The 17,603-nt window shown below is 39.1% G+C and overlaps 2 protein-coding genes across 2 annotated transcripts; one reads left to right on the top strand and one right to left on the bottom strand.

The window, feature by feature from the left end:
* Positions 1-647: 647 nt before the first annotated feature.
* LOC124102137 (olfactory receptor 7E24-like) lies at positions 648-2,465 on the bottom strand. The gene has a single exon (XM_046458355.2). It carries the CDS (start codon positions 2,391-2,393, stop codon positions 1,545-1,547), a length of 849 nt encoding a protein of 282 aa, XP_046314311.2. The 5' UTR covers positions 2,394-2,465; the 3' UTR covers positions 648-1,544.
* Positions 2,466-11,488: 9,023 nt separating this feature from the next.
* LOC124102144 (pecanex-like protein 1) lies at positions 11,489-14,246 on the top strand. The gene is given in 2 exon segments (XM_046458358.2): positions 11,489-13,793; positions 13,796-14,246. Coding segments are annotated over 2 exon segments (2,532 nt in total). The 3' UTR covers positions 14,023-14,246.
* Positions 14,247-17,603: the final 3,357 nt, after the last annotated feature.

The raw sequence follows: 17,603 nt of genomic DNA, 5'->3' as shown, positions 1-17,603 counted from the left end.
GATTTCTCATACCCCCCCGAAACAAAAGCTTGAATCCCACAACCCCAAGTTGAACATGTATTAGGTGTCCTCCCATGTGGCTACTCTGTGGTGTTTGTCCCTGTGCTGAGGTAACACTACTTCCCCACTCCTTCCCACTTCCATGGCCCACTCTGTACTTACTGGGTCACGCTGCTTCCCTGCAGTGTCATGACCAAGAAGTGCTGATACTAAGGCCCTACCAAGTGTGGAGCCCAGGGAAAGAGCAACTGTGTCCACAGGAAGAGATCCTGTCATCAGGAGCTTCCTGATGCAGAAAATCCCAGGAGGAGACACAGCCATGCAGCTCACTGGACAAGAACCATCCACTAAAGGGCAGCAGGCACAGGCTAATTGTGCACTAATGTAGGACCTTGGAAGATCAATACACAGAGCTTGTAATTAGACTAATTGGTCCATGAAATCCCCATCTCTAAGGATTCCCCATCATTAATGAGGAACACAAATGAAATTGAATGTCCACATAAGTTTCTGGCCCTAACTCTAATTAGGAAAAAGTTTACATATTTTATTTATTTTCTTTCATTTCTGTGTACCTTAAAGAGACATCTGTGATCAATGTTCATTTTATTGGGATAAAATATCAATGCAAACAATTACCACTCTGATGCCCTTAATGTATGCCATGTATGTAGTACTCCATGCACTTGTACCCACAGGGATATAAACATGAAAAGAAGAGCTCAAATTATCTATTCACTGATGACATGTTTCCTATAATTAGAAGACCCAAAAACTCAAAAAGAAAGTTTCTAGAGCTCGTCAATGAATTCAGCATGGTAACATGATACAAGAACAACTCTCATTAATCAATCACATTTCTATATTTCAATGACTAATCTTCTGAGAAAGAAATTGAAAAACTATCCCATTCACAATAGCCTCAAAACAATAAATTACTTGCAAATCAGTCAATTCAAAAAAATTGAAGGATCTTTGCAATGAAAACTATAGAACACTGTATTAATTTATTTTCTTTTACTAGGGATTGAACACAGGGGCCCTTACCCACTGAGCAACATCCCAGCTCATTTGGTATTTTATTTAGAGACAGGATCTTACTGAGTTTTTTAAGGCCTCGCTAAATTGCTGAGACTGTCGTTGAACTCTCCACCCTCCTGCCTCAGCCTCCTGAGCCTCTGGGATTACAGGCATGCACCTCAGTACCCAGCAACTTTTTAATTTCATTTTTAAAACTCATTGGCTTTGTCACTTTTAATATGTGGTATGTATATAAAAAGAAGTTACAAATTTCACCATTGTCAAGTACATAGTGTAGTGGCATTTATTGTTATTTGTTTTCTTGTGAAACTAACTACCATCCATCTCCAAAATTTGTCATCTTAATGCAGAGAAATCTTGATCCTTAACATAGGCTGAAACCATTATACTATAAAACATGGTGAGAAATTAAAACTATTTATGTTATGAAAAGGCACATTAACAGGGCCAAACTTTTAGCTTTGCTGAATTTTCCAAGATATTGCAACTGAACAGCAGAGTTGCTAAGATTGAAAAATTCGGCTGTGGAATCTCCTAAATGCAGTTTTAATATCCCTGTTCCCCAGGCTGTAGATGAAGGGGTTCAGCACGGGGGTAACCACAGTATGTATCACTGAGGCCACTGCACCCTTTCTGGGAGAATGTGATACAGCTGAACTCAAGTACACTCCAACAACTGTTCCATAAAATAAGCAAACAACTGCCAGGTGAGAGCCACAGGTGGAGAAAACTTTGTACTTCCCGCCTGAGGATGGAATCCTCAGAATGGAGGCAATTATCTTATAGTAAGAGAAAAAGATCCCTGAGATAGGGAAAAGGCCATATATGGCAGCAAGAAAATACTTTACAATGTTATCAGAGTAGTTGTCAGAACAGGAAAGATTCAGAAGTTGAGAAGGGTCACAGAAGAAACTGGAAATTTCAACACTCTTGAAGTTGGTAATTTGTAAGATCATCAGATTGTGCAGCTGAGAGTCCAAAAGACTCAGCAAAAATGACACCAAAGTTAAGAAGCCACAGAGACGAGGGTTCATAATGACTGTATAATGCAGGGGGTGATAGATGGCCACAAACCGGTCATAGGCCATCACAGTTAGAAGCATGTCATCCATACAGACAAAAATGCCAGAAAGAGATATCTGTGTCAGGCAGCCCTTGTAGGAAATGACTCTATTGTGAGTTTGGATGTTCAAGAGCATCTTTGGGACTGTGGTCAAGATGAAACCGATGTCCACAAAAGACAGGTTGGAGAGGAAGAAGTACATGGGGGTGTGGAGGTGGGAGTCAGAGCTGATGGCCAGGATGATGAGCAGGTTCCCAAGCACCATGACCAGGTACATGGACAGAACCATCCAAACAGGGTGGGCTGCAGGTCTGGGTCCTCTGAAAGGCTCATGAGTTGGAATTCTGAGACACGTGTTAGATTTTGTGCTACTATATTGCTTGAACACCATTTTAAACAATCAAAAAATGTGAGAATAAAGAAACATGTACCAAGCACCCCTCCATCTGTACATATTTGAATGGAAGGATTCACAAGATTATTCACACTTGAACACTGTGCATCAATAATGATTCTCAGGAGTGTAAAACACAGTCTTTGTACACTCTTCCTTCACTTTCTGCATTATACCCCTCTTCCATATCCACTTGAGAGACATTGATCTGAACAATGTTAGAAATCTAGGAGCAGTGGAAAAACAAGTTCATGATCACAACAAAATATTGCATACTCTTTTATGAAAAAAATCAAGAATAAGTAATGGCCTTCGTTATTAAGAAAACACTATTAATGAAACTATTTATTAATAAAAGGAAATTCAGAAGCAGTTTGATATGCCTTGTTTGGTTCTATCACCTTCAGACAAATTCATTTGATTTAAGATATTTAAAATACTGTGTACCAGGTACTTTAATTTCTCTGACAACTACATCAAGGGTGAGAAATCATAATTAGAAAATATAATGGGCAATTATCTTCAAGAAATCTCATTATTCTTTTGAATTTTTATTCCCCTCCCCTTAAGTTTGTTCTTGAAAATTTATATAAATTAATAAATATCCTTCTCTTTGATGAAATTTAAATTTTGGTAAATATTGTTAAGTGCACACAATCAGTGGTATCACCACAAATGCAGCATTTATATACACTGTACCTGTCAATAGTTCTAAAACCTTAAGCCCTAAGAAAAACCTTTGAATAGATTATATTTTGATACTTACATTCAAATTTAAGCATATTTTATTTCTCTTTGGTATAAATTTGAAATTTCTATAAATTTTGATATTTTTATCAACCCATAAAATATTAGTAAAATACCTACTATACAAAACAATTCTTCATTCTTTTTTTAAATCTTCATTCTATTCTCCAGTTGTAAGGAAATTCTTACTTCAGCTTTGTGAAGGAAAGAGATGGTTCCTATATGTCAGGTTTCACTATTGAATTGGACAATAGAAAACAGAAAAGAACAACCAGTAACATAATTATTTCTGGAAACTTCCTCATCTGTTAAACAATAATAATAATTACTGACTTGGTGGAGTTGCTGTAAGACTTTTTTTAAAATTTGAGATTGAGAGATGGGTGTGATGGTTCCTGCCTGTATTCTTAGTGATTAAGGAGGATCAGTCAGGAGGATCACAAGTTCAAACCCAGCCTCAGCAACTTAGGCCCTAAGCAATTCAGTGAGACCCTGTCTCTAATAAAACATATAAAAGGGCTGGGGATGTGGCTTAGTAGTTAAGCACCCTTGGGTTCAATAACCAGTATGCCCCCCCCAAAAAACTTTTGAGATTGAGATTTTGAGGATCCCTCTCTGGCTCCCTCTCCTATGCTCAGAAGGCCCACTTGCTCTGTTGTGCAGGTACTAGAAGATCTAGAGAAAGAACAATGCGCAGCCTGTAGCCAGAAAATGAACATAAGTGAAATTTTATACCTGGATTAGAGGAAGAATGGAGAATATTATCCAGTTCTTGTTTTTCCTAAAGCTGATTATTATGAAGTTTGTTCTGAAGTAATTGTAGTAAATGGGGTTTAATTCTTCTATCAAATTGGAAACAGCAAGGACTCACATTGAGTGAAAGTATCAATACCTGGATATTTTCCCAATCCAGGGATCTTCAGAAAAAGAAGTTTACTAAATAATACCTTCCATAAAAGTAGAAGCAATAATCAGCCCAGCAGATGGGTAGACATACAAGCAGTATGAAAAAGCAACCAAAGAAAACAACCCAAACAACCCAAAACATGTCAAGACCTGTTCCCACTGACAACACAATAGAGGAAATGTTAGAGAATAAAAATTTAGAAAGTTCACTTTTAAAATGTTCAATAAGATAAAGGAAGATGTAGGAATTCATGTAGACAATACAAAAACTGAATGATCATTCCAATAAAGAAATAGAGATTCTGAAACAGAATGAAATAGAAATTGTGGAAATGACTCAATAAATCAAACAAAGAGTTCAATAGAAAGCATCACCAATAGAGTAGACCACTTTAAAGACATCCTTGGGCTTTGAATACATTATAACATCTTGAAAATAAACTCAACGATAAAGAAAATGTGTTAAGATATTATGACCATAATATTCAAGAAATCTGGGATGACATTATGACAAAAATATCTAAGTGGATGAAGGCTCCAAAATACAAAATAAAGAAATATACTGTCTTATCAATGAAATAATATTAGAAACTTTTCCAGCCTTAGGAATGAGACACAAATCCAAATAGAAGATGCAAATGGAACCCCACACAGTAAAGACCAAAGAAGATCATAAAAAACGCATTATGATGAAAATGCCTAATATATATACAAGAAGGATAGAATTTTAAAGGCCTCAAGTAAAAAATGGCCCATCACCTTTAGAGATAAGCCAATTCAGAAATCAAATGATTTCTCAGCCAAGACCCTAAAAGCCAAGAGGCCTTGAAAAAGTATTTATAACATCTGAAAGAAAATGGGCAACAACCAAGATTACTATATCCAGCAAAACTGGATAAAAATCTGGAGTTGAAGCTGAAGGGTAAAACTTCCATGATAAGGAGAAACTAAAAGAATTTATAGCCACTAAGCCAGCACTATAAAGCATACTCACTAAAATATATTTCATGCCAAATAAAAGAAAAATAAAATGAAGACAAGTATATGGATGAATCACACTAAAAAATAGTCAACTTAAGGAGAATCAAGTCTGAGTTAAGAATTAGATATAAGCCAAAATGGCAAGAAATAAAAATCATCTCTCATATAATGTTGATATAAATGCTCTAAACTGTCCAATCAAAGGACAGAGATTGGTAGATTGTATTAAATATAAGACCATAAGAAACTTGACTTATAAACTTGCTTTACAGGAAAAGAGATCCAAAGAACCAAGGTGCAAGGATGAAAACAGATCTATCATGTAAATGGAAACAGAGGGCAAGCAGGAGTCACTCTCCTATCAAAGTAGACTTCAAACAAATTAACTGGAAGAGAATAAAAATGTCTCTTCACAGTGACAAAGGGACTCATCCAACAACAACACATAATGAACATAAATCCTCATGCTGGGTACACACATGCATAAAACAAACCTTCTCAAAATGAAGAATTAAACAGGTCCCAGTGCTATAATGGGTGATTTCAACACCCCTCTCTCACTGTCAGATAGGTCATCCAGACATAAGTAAAGACTGATCAGAGCTGAATATTATTACTAATCAAATGGACTTCAGAGACAGCTACAGAATATTTCATCCATCAAAAGCTGAATTCATATTCTTCTCAGTGGCACATGAAACATTTCTAAAACATTGGATTTTAGGGAACAAAGCAAATCTTAGTAATTATAAAAAGAGGATACACTTTCTTGAATTTTATCATATCATAATGGAATTGAGTTAGAAATCAATGATAATATAAAATGAAAAATCCATTTTAACACCAGGAGATTAAATAACACAGTTTTTAACTTCAAATGGACCATAAAAGAAATTAGAGGAGAAATAAAATAATTCTTAGAAAGAAATGAGAATAGAGATACAATATATGAAAATCTCTGGGACAGGATGAAGATAATTCTAAAAGGAAAGTTGATAGCATTGAGTTCCTTCATTAAAAAAATAGAAAAGTATCAAACAAATAATCTAGCATTATGACTCCAAGACCCTAGAAAAAGAACAAACTAATTCCAAAATCAGTAAAAGATAGGAAATAAATAAAATCAGAATTGAAATTAATAAAAATGAGAATTAAAAAATATAAAGGATCAGTGCAACTGAGTTGTTTCTTTGAAAAGATAAAGAAAATTAGTAAACTTTTAACCAACTAACTGAAATAAAGAGAGAGAAGGCTCAAATCAACAAAATTAGAGTGAAAAAAATAAAATATCATCAAAGACACTTTTGAAATCTAGAGGACCATTAGAAACAATTTGGAAATTTATACTCCAGTACCATGGAAAATCATGAGACACTGACAAAATTTCTAGACACATATGACCAAAACAAAAATAGGAGGATACATGAAACTTAAATAAACCAATATCAAGCTGATAATTTTAACCAACAATTAAAAGACTTCCAACAAAGAAAAGACCAAGAACAGAGGTATATTAATCCAAATTCTACCAGACCTTTAAAGAAGAAATAATGCCATTCGTCCTCAAATTATTCATGATATAGAAAAAGAAGGAACACTTTTAAATTATTCTATAAAGCCAGTATCACCCTTATACCAAAACCAGACAGACATATCATGGAAAGAAAACGTAAGATCAATAAACCTGAGGAACATAGATGCAAAAATTCTTAACAAAATCTTGATTCAAAAAAACGGTAAGAAGTTAGTATAGCATGATTAAGTGGTTTTCATTCCAGGGATCCAATATTTCTTCAACAAATGCAAATCAATAAATGTAATACACCACATACATGGAGTTAAGGACAAGAATATGTCATTATCTCAATATGGTGAAGAAAAGCATTTGACAAAGTCCAGTACTTTTTATGTGAAAAACACTGGAGAAACTCTCATACATGGAAGTTAGATCAAAATAAGGAGGGAAAGGGTTGGAATCTCATGAAAACAGAAATCAATACAGTATAGAAGGGAATTGAGGGTCAGGGAAGGGAGGAGGGATGGGAAATGGGAGGAAAGGTGGAATGATATTGACCAAATTAGCATATGAACATATGTGAATTTCCCCTTTGTGTATATCTATAAAATACTAATATTAAATAGTGTAAGTTATTAGAAGAAAGATCATTAGAGGAAACGAAACAGGAAGAGGGAGAAAGAAAGGGGGAAAGTGAAGGGCTAGGAACTGAATCAGAGCAGATTATATTCCATGCTTGTGTAATTATGTCAAAATGAACCCAGTACAGTGTATAAATACAATTCACTAATAAAAACTAAATATAGGGGATAGTACAAAACAGAAATCACCTGTAGGATACCATAGTGGTTACTAGTGCAGATAGTGGTCACCAATGAATGCAAACCCATGGGTGAAACATAAGAGAATATTAGATTGCCTGGCTTAATGTAAATCCTTTTGAATATACTGTAATACATTTTTTTTCAAAACCTGTGATTATTCAGTAAGAAATTTACAACACTATATTGTAAGGTTTATAATCTGTGGATACAAAATGTACAACAGCTGTACAAAGATAGAAGAAAATAAAGTCTTATAATATTTTCTATTTTGTAGTCATTAAAGTCATACAATATTAACTCTGTATGTTAAGATGGATATTGACATTTTCAGAGAAACTAGCAAACACGAAAACCTCTGTCATTAGTATGTAAATACTAGTAAGAAATTAAAATAAGTAGAATAGGTATTTACATATGTCCACAAGCCCTGTAGTCCTATTGATCCAAAATAAGAAATAACCAAAATGTTTTTGAAAACACATTGTCCTGAATCCATATAATGCAATATTTCTCAGCAAAACAAAGGAAAATACACACCCTGCTTGAATCTCAAAAATTTTGTGTGTGGAGATGTTGAGAGCCACAGCCAAAGGGGCCCCAGCAAACTTCCAGCTGCTGGTTGATGATTGGCTCACAGCGGCCCCAGCAACATCTAGCTGATTGGCTCCTCGGCCCCAGCAACATCTAGCTGATTGGCTCCTCTGCGGTGATGCTCATTGGGCTGTTTCCCTGCCCTTTCAGACCACGGAGCTGCTCATTGGGGGACTTTTTTGGCTCCGCCCACGTGACCTTTTTACCACAAGTTAATCTTGGAGTCAATCCTAGAGGATTGATACCTAACCATATTTGGCAGATGGACGTCACACACTTGCCAGAATTTGGAAAATTAAAATATTTGCATGTTACAGTTGATACTTCTTCTGGATTTTTGATGGGTTCCCTTCATGCCGGAGAAAAAACTAAAGATGTTATAGCTCATTGCTTACAAAATTTTGCCACTGTGGGTGTTCCAAAACAGTTAAAAACAGATAATGCCCCTGGTTATACTTCTACCTCTTTTAAACAATTTTGCTCAACATTTGGCATTACTCATATAACAGGAATCCCATACAATCCACAGGGACAAGGCATAGTTGAAAGAGCTCATCAAACTATTAAAATGTACTTATTAAAGCAAAAAGAAGGAATTGGGAAGGGGTATATATTCCCCAAAGATAAACTTAAAATAACCCTTTTTACTCTAAACTTTTTAAATTTGGATTCATCAGGACTTAGTGCTGCGGAAAGGCATATGTGTCCAAAAAATGTACATAAGCCCAAGGTACTTTGGAAGGATATTCTAACAGGACAATGGAAAGGTCCTGACCCAGTAATTGTCTGGAGTCGGGGGTCTGTTTGTGTGTTTCCACAGGGAGAACAGCAGCCGATTTGGATTCCAGAGAGATTAACCAAGGTCCTGACCCAGTGATTGTCTGGAGTCGGGGGTCTGTTTATGTGTTTCCACAGGGAGAACAGCAGCTGATTTGGATTCCAGAAAGATTAACTAAAGCGATTTCTACAGACCAAAAAGAAGATGATTTGGCTCAAATCCATAACAACTGATATCCAAAACTCCAGTTTGGCTATTCTTACATCTGCAACAGAACCAGGATGCTTTTTTCAATATCTATTTTATTATTGCCCTTTGTCATATCATGAAGTTCTATTTTGTTTTTTGAGCTCATACAGACCTAGGTTAATGTTTTGCTGATCAGTTCTATTTTTTGACTATAGAGTTTTTAAACATTGCAATGGAGATTTCACCTGTAAAAAGTTATAAGGCCTTTACTATAATGTTATGTGTTGTATGTATTATATTATGTGTGCACACTTGTGTTTTGTGTTATATGTTTGAATGTATGTATGTCCATATATCATATAAGATGAGCGCTCATGATAAAATGGATCCAAATATTTTTTTTTCACGTGATTTATATGGTTTAATTTAAATTGGGTAAACAACTGTTGAGGATTGTTTTAATATGTAAACAAAAAAGAAGGTTAACAGATCTGTTTGTTTACTTTCACCTTTCCTTTTCATTATATTTAATAATTCTCTTAAAGATAATGTAAATTGTTAAGAAAATTGTTTTCTTTTAGTGCCTTCTGTAATGTTACATAATTTTTTCTTTAGCCATTATTGCCAGAATTCCTATCTTCATCCCAGTGCTGGTGAAGACAATGTAAATTGTTAAGAAAATTGTTTTCTTTTAGTGCCTTCTGTAATGTTACATAATTTTTTCTTTAGCCATTATTGCCAGAATTCCTATCTTCATCCCAGTGCCGGTGAAGACAATGTAAATTGTTAAGAAAATTGTTTTCTTTTAGTGCCTTCTGTAATGTTACATAATTTTTTCTTTAGCCATTATTGCCAGAATTCCTATCTTCATCCCAGTGCTGGTGAAGTCAAAGATAAAACCAATCTACAGCTTCTACAATAGCCATCACTGAACTGCTTGCAGAACTTGCCTGGACACATTGTGAGCTCACCTGTATGCATTGTGAACTATCTGTTGGTACAGCGAATTGTGGTAGTGCTGGAGTATTTTTGCTGATGGTGTCACCGGTGGTACAATTTTTCAAAGGAGCCCTCAATTGGCTTAATGTCATGGCATTTTGCATCCTCCTCTACTAGTGATGGTCTAAAATTTGGGGGCCAACAGAGGTGAGGCAAAGAACCTCACCCCCCCACAGGTGCAAAGGCCTATCCACAAGTATGGCTGTATGCTGGACCGGTAGTCAGTGACGGGTATGATCCAACTGCAGTGGTACCAACCTAAGACAGGAGGCTGACGCCTAGAGGTCAGTTCATCCGATGACGGGTAAGGACCATATGTTGAATTGGACTGCCTAACAGGCACGGTCCCTAAGCCACATGCTTGTTGTTTAAACAGAGAGGGGGAGATGTTGAGAGCCACAGCCAAAGGGGCCCCAGCAAACTTCCAGCTGCTGGTTGATGATTGGCTCACAGCGGCCCCAGCAACATCTAGCTGATTGGCTCCTCGGCCCCAGCAACATCTAGCTGATTGGCTCCTCTGCGGTGATGCTCATTGGGCTGTTTCCCTGCCCTTTCAGACCACGGAGCTGCTCATTGGGGGACTTTTTTGGCTCCGCCCACGTGACCCAGCCAATTGGCCTCAAGAGCAGGAGGATTGTGGGAGGTGGAGAGAAGCTTGTGTGGGAGAGAGAGGCTTGTGGAAAGCCGGTGGTGGCAGTTGAGGCTCTGAGGGTTTTTCCTGAGAGGCTGTTTTGTTTGGCGTGTGTGGTTCTAAAAATAAAGTTAGTTTCTTTTGACAAGTGGCTCCTGATTGTGCCCAGCCAGACTGGGCATGGATCTAATACCATGTATATTGTATGATTTCAGGCAAAATGAACCTAGGGTTAAAAATTCTCAAAAGTAACTTCATCTGGGGGAGGAAAAAGTTGCCTGGGAAAGGACACAGATAATTTTCTTGTGATATTGCCAATGTTCTAAGCTTAAAAGCAGTAAGGTTGGGGCTGGGGATGTGGCTCAAGCGGTAGCATGCTCGCCTGGCATGCGTGTGGCCCAGGTTCGATCCTCACCACCACATACAAACAAAGATGTTGTGTCCGCAGGTCCCTGCCGGGCGCCAGGTAGCCTCCTTTGCCGGGCCAGGGCTGGCAGCCGGCGAGGGTCGTGGCAGCGGCGGTGGGGGCGCTGGCGGGCCGCGGGTCGGGCTCCGGCCCCGGCTCCGGGTGTTAGGAGACAAGATGGCGGCGGCGCTCTGGAGGCTGGTCTTCTCCTCCTCCGCCCCGCCGCTCGCCGCCTCCTCCTTCTCTGTCTCCTCCTCCCGGTTCGCTGCCTCCTCCTCCTGCAGCAGCATTAGCGACCGCCGCGGCGCCGGCCCGCTCTCCCGGAGCTCGGGAGGGTGATAGACCGGGCAGCTGCAGGCTCCGGCGACGAGGCCGAGCTGGGGCCGGGGCGGGGACGGCGGCGGCGGCGGCGCCGGGTGGGGATGGGGTCGCAGACGCTGCAGATCCTCAGGCAGGGGGTGTGGGCCGCACTCAGCGGGGGCTGGTACTACGACCTGCACCAGGCCACCTTCGTGAACGCGCTGCACCTCTACCTGTGGCTCTTTCTGCTCTGCCTGCCCTTCACCCTGTACATGGCCCTTCCTTCTTCCATGATTATAGTAGCAGTTTATTGTCCTGTGGTAGCTGCTGTTTTCATTGTTCTGAAGATGGTCAACTATTGACTACACAGAGCACTGGATGCTGGAGAAATTGTAGATAGGAGTGCAAATGAGCTCACAGATCAGCGAGCCAAAGCTGAACAAGGCAACTGTTCAACCAGGAGAAAAGATAGCAATGGACCTAGTGATCCTGGTGGAGGGATTGAAATGTCTGAATTCATTCGGGAGGCCACACCTCCAGTTGGTTGCAGTTCACGAAATTCTTATGCTGGTCTAGATCCAAGCAACCAGATTGGATCTGGTTCCTCTCGTCTTGGAACAGCAGCAACTATTAAAGGAGACACAGACACTGCTAAGACATCTGATGATATCAGTTTAAGTCTGGGCCAGAGCTCTAGTCTTTGTAAGGAAGGAAGTGAAGAACAAGATTTGGCAACTGATAGGAAGCTCTTCCGTCTGGTCTCCAATGATTCCTTCATCTCCATTCAGCCTTCTTTGTCCTCTTGTGGACAGGACTTGCCAAGGGACTTCAGTGACAAAGTGAGTCTGCCAAGTCATAGCCACCACCACCACATCGATCAGTCTCTGTCCAGCGCCTGTGACACAGAAGTAGCCTCTCTTGTACCTTTACATTCACATTCTCACAGGAAAGATCACCGGCCGCGAGGTGTACCACGGACTTCCAGCTCTGCTGTGGCCTTTCCTGATACTTCACTGAATGACTTCCCTCTTTATCAGCAAAGATGTGGGTTAGATCCAGTAAGTGAGTTAGAATCTTCAAAACCTCATTCTGGATCCAAAGAATCCTTGGTGGAAAATACTTGTCTACCTGGGGAATTCCAGCTTGCTGGTGATCTGAAAAACAGTAATTCTCAGCCACCCACAAAAAGTGGGAAGAGCAAAGCTCTAAATGCAGACAAAAGCATGGACAGCCTGAGGAGCCTGAGCACACGGAGTAGCGGGTCAACAGAGAGCTATTGTAGCGGCACAGACCGTAATACCAACAGTACTGTCAGCAGCTATAAAAGTGAGCAGACTAGTTCCACTCACATAGAAAGCATCTTGTCAGAGCATGAAGAGTCTCCTAAAGTGGGAAAGAAAAGTGCTAAGAAAAAAGAGTGCTGTGCTGACTCAGAGAAGAGTTGCTGTGCCAGTGACAAAAGGACTAACAGTGACAAGACTGCCCTGGAAGTGAGTACAAATAGTGGGGCTCCTGAGGCCCAGGATTCTCAGGCCTCTGATGAGATGCACAACCAGAGAGGGCTCAGCACCTCTGCATCTGAAGAAGCCAATAAAAACCCCCATGCAAATGAGCTTATTGCACCAGAGGACCCAACCCCTGAGAAACCTGCTGAAAATAAAGAAGAGCAGAATGAGACGCCTGTCACTTTGGTGGATTTAAAAGTTTGTAAAGATACTGGTGGAAAGCAGAAGGAAGGGGATGTACGACCCAAATCCTCTAGCTTAATCCACCGGACAGCCTCTGCCCACAAGTCAGGCAGGAGAAGGACAGGAAAGAAACGAGCCCGCAGTTTTGACTCTAGTCGACACAGGGACTATGTTTCTTTTCGAGGTGTTTCTGGAACCAAACCACATAGTGCTATATTTTGTCATGATGAGGATTCTAGTGATCAAAGTGACTTGAGTAGAGCATCAAGTGTCCATTCTGCTCATCAGTTCAGCAGTGACAGCTCTTCTAGCACTACTTCTCATTCGTGCCAATCTCCTGAGGGCAGATATAGCGCTCTAAAGACCAAACACATTCATAAGGAAAGGGGTACAGACTCTGAACACTCACATAGAGCTCATCCTGGTCCTGAAGGAACTGGCAAAAAGAGGGCTACACGACGGACTTCCAGCACAAATAGTGCCAAGACTCGTGCCCGAGTGTTGAGCTTGGACAGTGGCACAGTAGCATGTTTGAATGACTCAAATAGGCTAATGGCACCTGAAAGTATAAAGCCCTTAACCACTTCAAAATCAGATCTTGAGGCCAAAGAGGGAGAGGTGCTGGATGAGCTGTCTTTATTGGGACGGGCTTCCCAGTTAGAAACAGTCACTCGATCTAGGAATAGTTTGCCAAGCCAGGTTGCATTTCCTGAAGGGGACGAGCAAGATGCAGTCAGTGGAGCCTTCAAGATGGTCAGCAAGGCCAGCAGTCCACAGCCCAGGTCAAAGTCCAGTCCCGCCCCCCTTCCCAGGCTGCAGTGCTCAGTGCTAGTGCCTCATTGCTGGTGAGAAATGGGAGTGTCCACTTAGAAGCATCACATGACAATGCATCTGCTGTAGGCGGTAGCAGTTTGCAAGATGAACTTGGTATGCAGGCCTTATGTAATCTTGGTTATACAAAACTTTAATGCAGCAGATAATGGATGATGATTGCACTTCTTTCTTGAGATAGCTTCATTTTGGAACTATGCATAAGAGCACCATGTTTGCCCAGTGTGTAAGGAAAATTTAAGTTTTTTGCTTTTTTGTTGTCTGTTTCTACTTCTTACTCTGTGTTTTATTTTGAGCATGTCCATTATTAGTAGGTAGTTAATGTATTAATAAGTTTATACTTTAGTATTCTCTTGAAAATTATTTTGACAGTTTTTCCCAAGCATTTGTACTATATGAGAATTTTTTTTAATTGTTTAGGCCCGGTGTGGTGGGGTTCACCTATAATTCCAGCAACTTGGGAGGTTGAGGCAGAAGGATCTCAACTTTGAGGCCAATGTAAGCAACTTAGTGAGACCCTGTCTCAAAACAAAAAATAAAAAGGGTTGAGGATGTAGCTCAATGGTAAAGTGCCCCTGGGGTCAATCCCCAGCACACCTCCCCCTACAAAAAATACCCTTTGATTTCTTTGAATATGCTATATATAGGAAAGGCAAAAGTGCTTTCTAATGGTCAGTTACTAAAAAATATCTCTTTGAGGTATTCTACATTTTACAATGTCCAACATTTTTAATAGAATTTATTATAGTTCTAAATACAATACTCTGAGGATATCATGGCTCTATATTAATATCAGATAATAACTGGATAAAGTATATCCCTTTTTCCTGTTTACATATCTATAAATGTACACATAAATTATTAAATAATTAATTCTCAGAGTCGTATAATTGAAAACCTTGCCAATACATTAGCCATTCAAATATCTGCTTTATGCCTTTAAATAAGGGTAAAATTTTATACAGATTTGATTTCTGTTTCTCTATATTGATTTCATTTTTATTTCTCTATATTGAGCTGTAGATTCCAGCTTTGTTGTGCTCAGAATGCAGATTAGTTATTAAGAAACACACACTTGTGATTTTGCTTATTTGTGTTATAGCTGCTTTTCACTTATAAAAATGACATCTAATTGATGCTTTAGTTGGAAGGATATGTGGTGTAAAGTACCAAAATTAGAATTCAATAAAGCTTCTTACGCTATCTGTCAAAAAAAAAAAAAGATGTTGTGTCCGCCGAAAACTAATAAATAAATAAATAAATAAATAAATAAAAAGCAGTAAGGTTTTATGGGTGGGTGGGTGTGTGAAAACTCTAGTTAAGATTTATGACATTCAATATATGTACATCTGAACTCACCAAAAATGGAATAAGTGGGATTGAGTTGGGACAGGTGAGAAGCACAAAAGAAATTAAATATAATTAGCAAATGTTCCCTCTAAGTAATGAGCTACTATTCAGTTCATTTTACATATACTTAAAAAGTTATGTAATAAAATGCTTATATAAAAGAAAATGTTCAAATTGCATATCTAGTAGTTTTGTCTCATTATTACATCCACCTGTTGTCAGACCAACACCAAAGTAGTCAGCATGTGTACATGTGAAGTGTGGGGTGGTTCTTTCCTACACAAGAATTGAAACCCACTGTCTAACAATATCCAGGCTCCATGAATACTAGCTATTAATATAGTCAATAATAGGAATTGGAAAATACTTGTCTCAGGAATAACATTAGATAGAGATCTGAACAATTACCTAAGAAATTTGAGTTCTTAGTATCTCTGCATAATTCCATTCTCCTGCAAACCTGTTTCCCAGGAGAGGTGCAATTTTCTGTTGGAGTTTCTTCATTAGTTTTTATTAATGTATCCATGAACACTTGCCCCCCCCCCCCAAAAAAAAAAAAAAAACTTACCTGAGTACTTAAATCTCATCTAAGCAGTCTGCAACACAATTCCTACTGACCCTGAAATGAGTCCCTGTGAAGTATATTTTTCTACTTCATTCAGTCTGGATCTGATGCAAAGCATTAACCAGTAAGTTATTAGTATGGCAATCATTTCAAACTTCCTGTGCCTTTCTTCACATCACACAAATAAAAGTCTCTGTATAATAGGTTAGCAGAGGATAATTGATTTCCAACTAAAATGCATGTCCAGTCTTGCTATTAATGACCAACATGCATGGCCCTATAAAAAGAAGTCATTAACACCTGCATTCACTTAATCATGACTTTGGTTACCAAAAGACAGTGGCACCCTAACTAGTCATATTCTCTCCACTATAACTCACAAAGAAGTTTGGTCTTGTGTAGGGAATAATATTTCTATTTTGTTCCAGGAAAAAAGACAGTAGCCTGGGTTGGAGCCAGAAAGCAGTGTTTTGATCCTGCATTACTAACCTGACAGTGTGTGCAGGATTGTGGGAATCTCTCTACTTATCCCTGCTCACATTGCTTTGTGGAGCAATAGGCGCATCTCTACAACTTGTAGGGCACCTACGGGAAGTATGGACCTTAATAAACTTTGATCCTTGTGGTTTTAGTAAAATATTCCATGATCAGGGAAATACAAATGCTGGAGGAAAGCAATTGTCAAGGGCCCAGAGCTCTGGAATGATGTGAAATTCAGAAGTGTGTCCCAGTTGAAGGCAGAAGCCTGAAGTAACCCCTTCAAGTTCCTGCCTCCGTTCCTTTTCTCAAGCACATGAAAGTCTCTGCCATGATCTTTTAAAAATTGACTATTTCAGGTGATATTCATAAATATAACAAAGGACTCTATTACTATGACACTATGTCAACTTGCCTTTATTTCTATGGGACATTCCTAAAAGAGATGAAACTGCAGACAGAAACTCCAAGTGTGTTGAATCAAACTGATTTGGGCCAGTTTTAGGAAAGAATGGTGGGTCACTTCTATATTCAAGAGACATGTTTTTGATTCCTCTCCTGTGCCAAGAAAACAAGTCTATGTGAAATCCAAAATGAAAGAGGGATGTAGCCTTCCCAAATACACAGCATATGCATCTATAGGGTCATACATAAAACATCCCCTACAGAAGTAGGAAAATGGTAACTTCAGATCACTTCATGCATTAGCTGAGTGGCGTGAGGATTAAGTTTGTCATTGGTAATAACAATAATGATAATATCTAAGTTTTATTTTGCCTTAACCTCGTAGATGTCACATATTAATCACATACAGAGAAACTATTATCCATTTAATCCTGACTCACTACAGTTTTATCAAATAGAAATAAACTCAGATGAAAATGCTGAGTCTCAGAGACACAAACAACCCTCCCCACCTCTCAGAGACAATGAGTCTGGTGGCAAGATTCAAATTTGAAATGTGAAACTCTGAATCTGATCCAGTAAATATTTTTATCATTTACCGGAAAACAGAATGTTTCCAGCAGATATCTCAATAAGGCTCAGCCACATTTTTAAAGTATTCCAGCATCATGAGTAGACAAGAAATCAAACCTGATCTTATGTTTGCTTTGAGACTGAGAGGGCTATTTTCAACCATAAGGGACCATGTGGTGAGCTCAAGGAGGTTCTGGAGGGGGCCCAAGAGCATGATCTGTGCTGAATGATCATCGGTCTCCCCTACTGTGACTTCTCCTATGACCTGTGACTGTTCTTCCATTGTGCATGCAGCAGGCACTCCCACTCCTCTGCCCTGTGATCCCCAGGAATCCCACAAGGAGGAAG

This window comes from Marmota monax, unplaced genomic scaffold, assembly GCF_021218885.2.
Source record: "Marmota monax isolate L192 unplaced genomic scaffold, Marmota_monax_Labrador192_F-V1.1 WCK01_AAM20220418_F8-fsc00842, whole genome shotgun sequence".
NCBI classification, from domain to species: Eukaryota; Metazoa; Chordata; class Mammalia; order Rodentia; family Sciuridae; genus Marmota; species Marmota monax.
The sequence above is the reverse complement of the archived record's forward strand: the minus strand, read 5'-3'. Positions and strand labels throughout refer to the sequence as shown.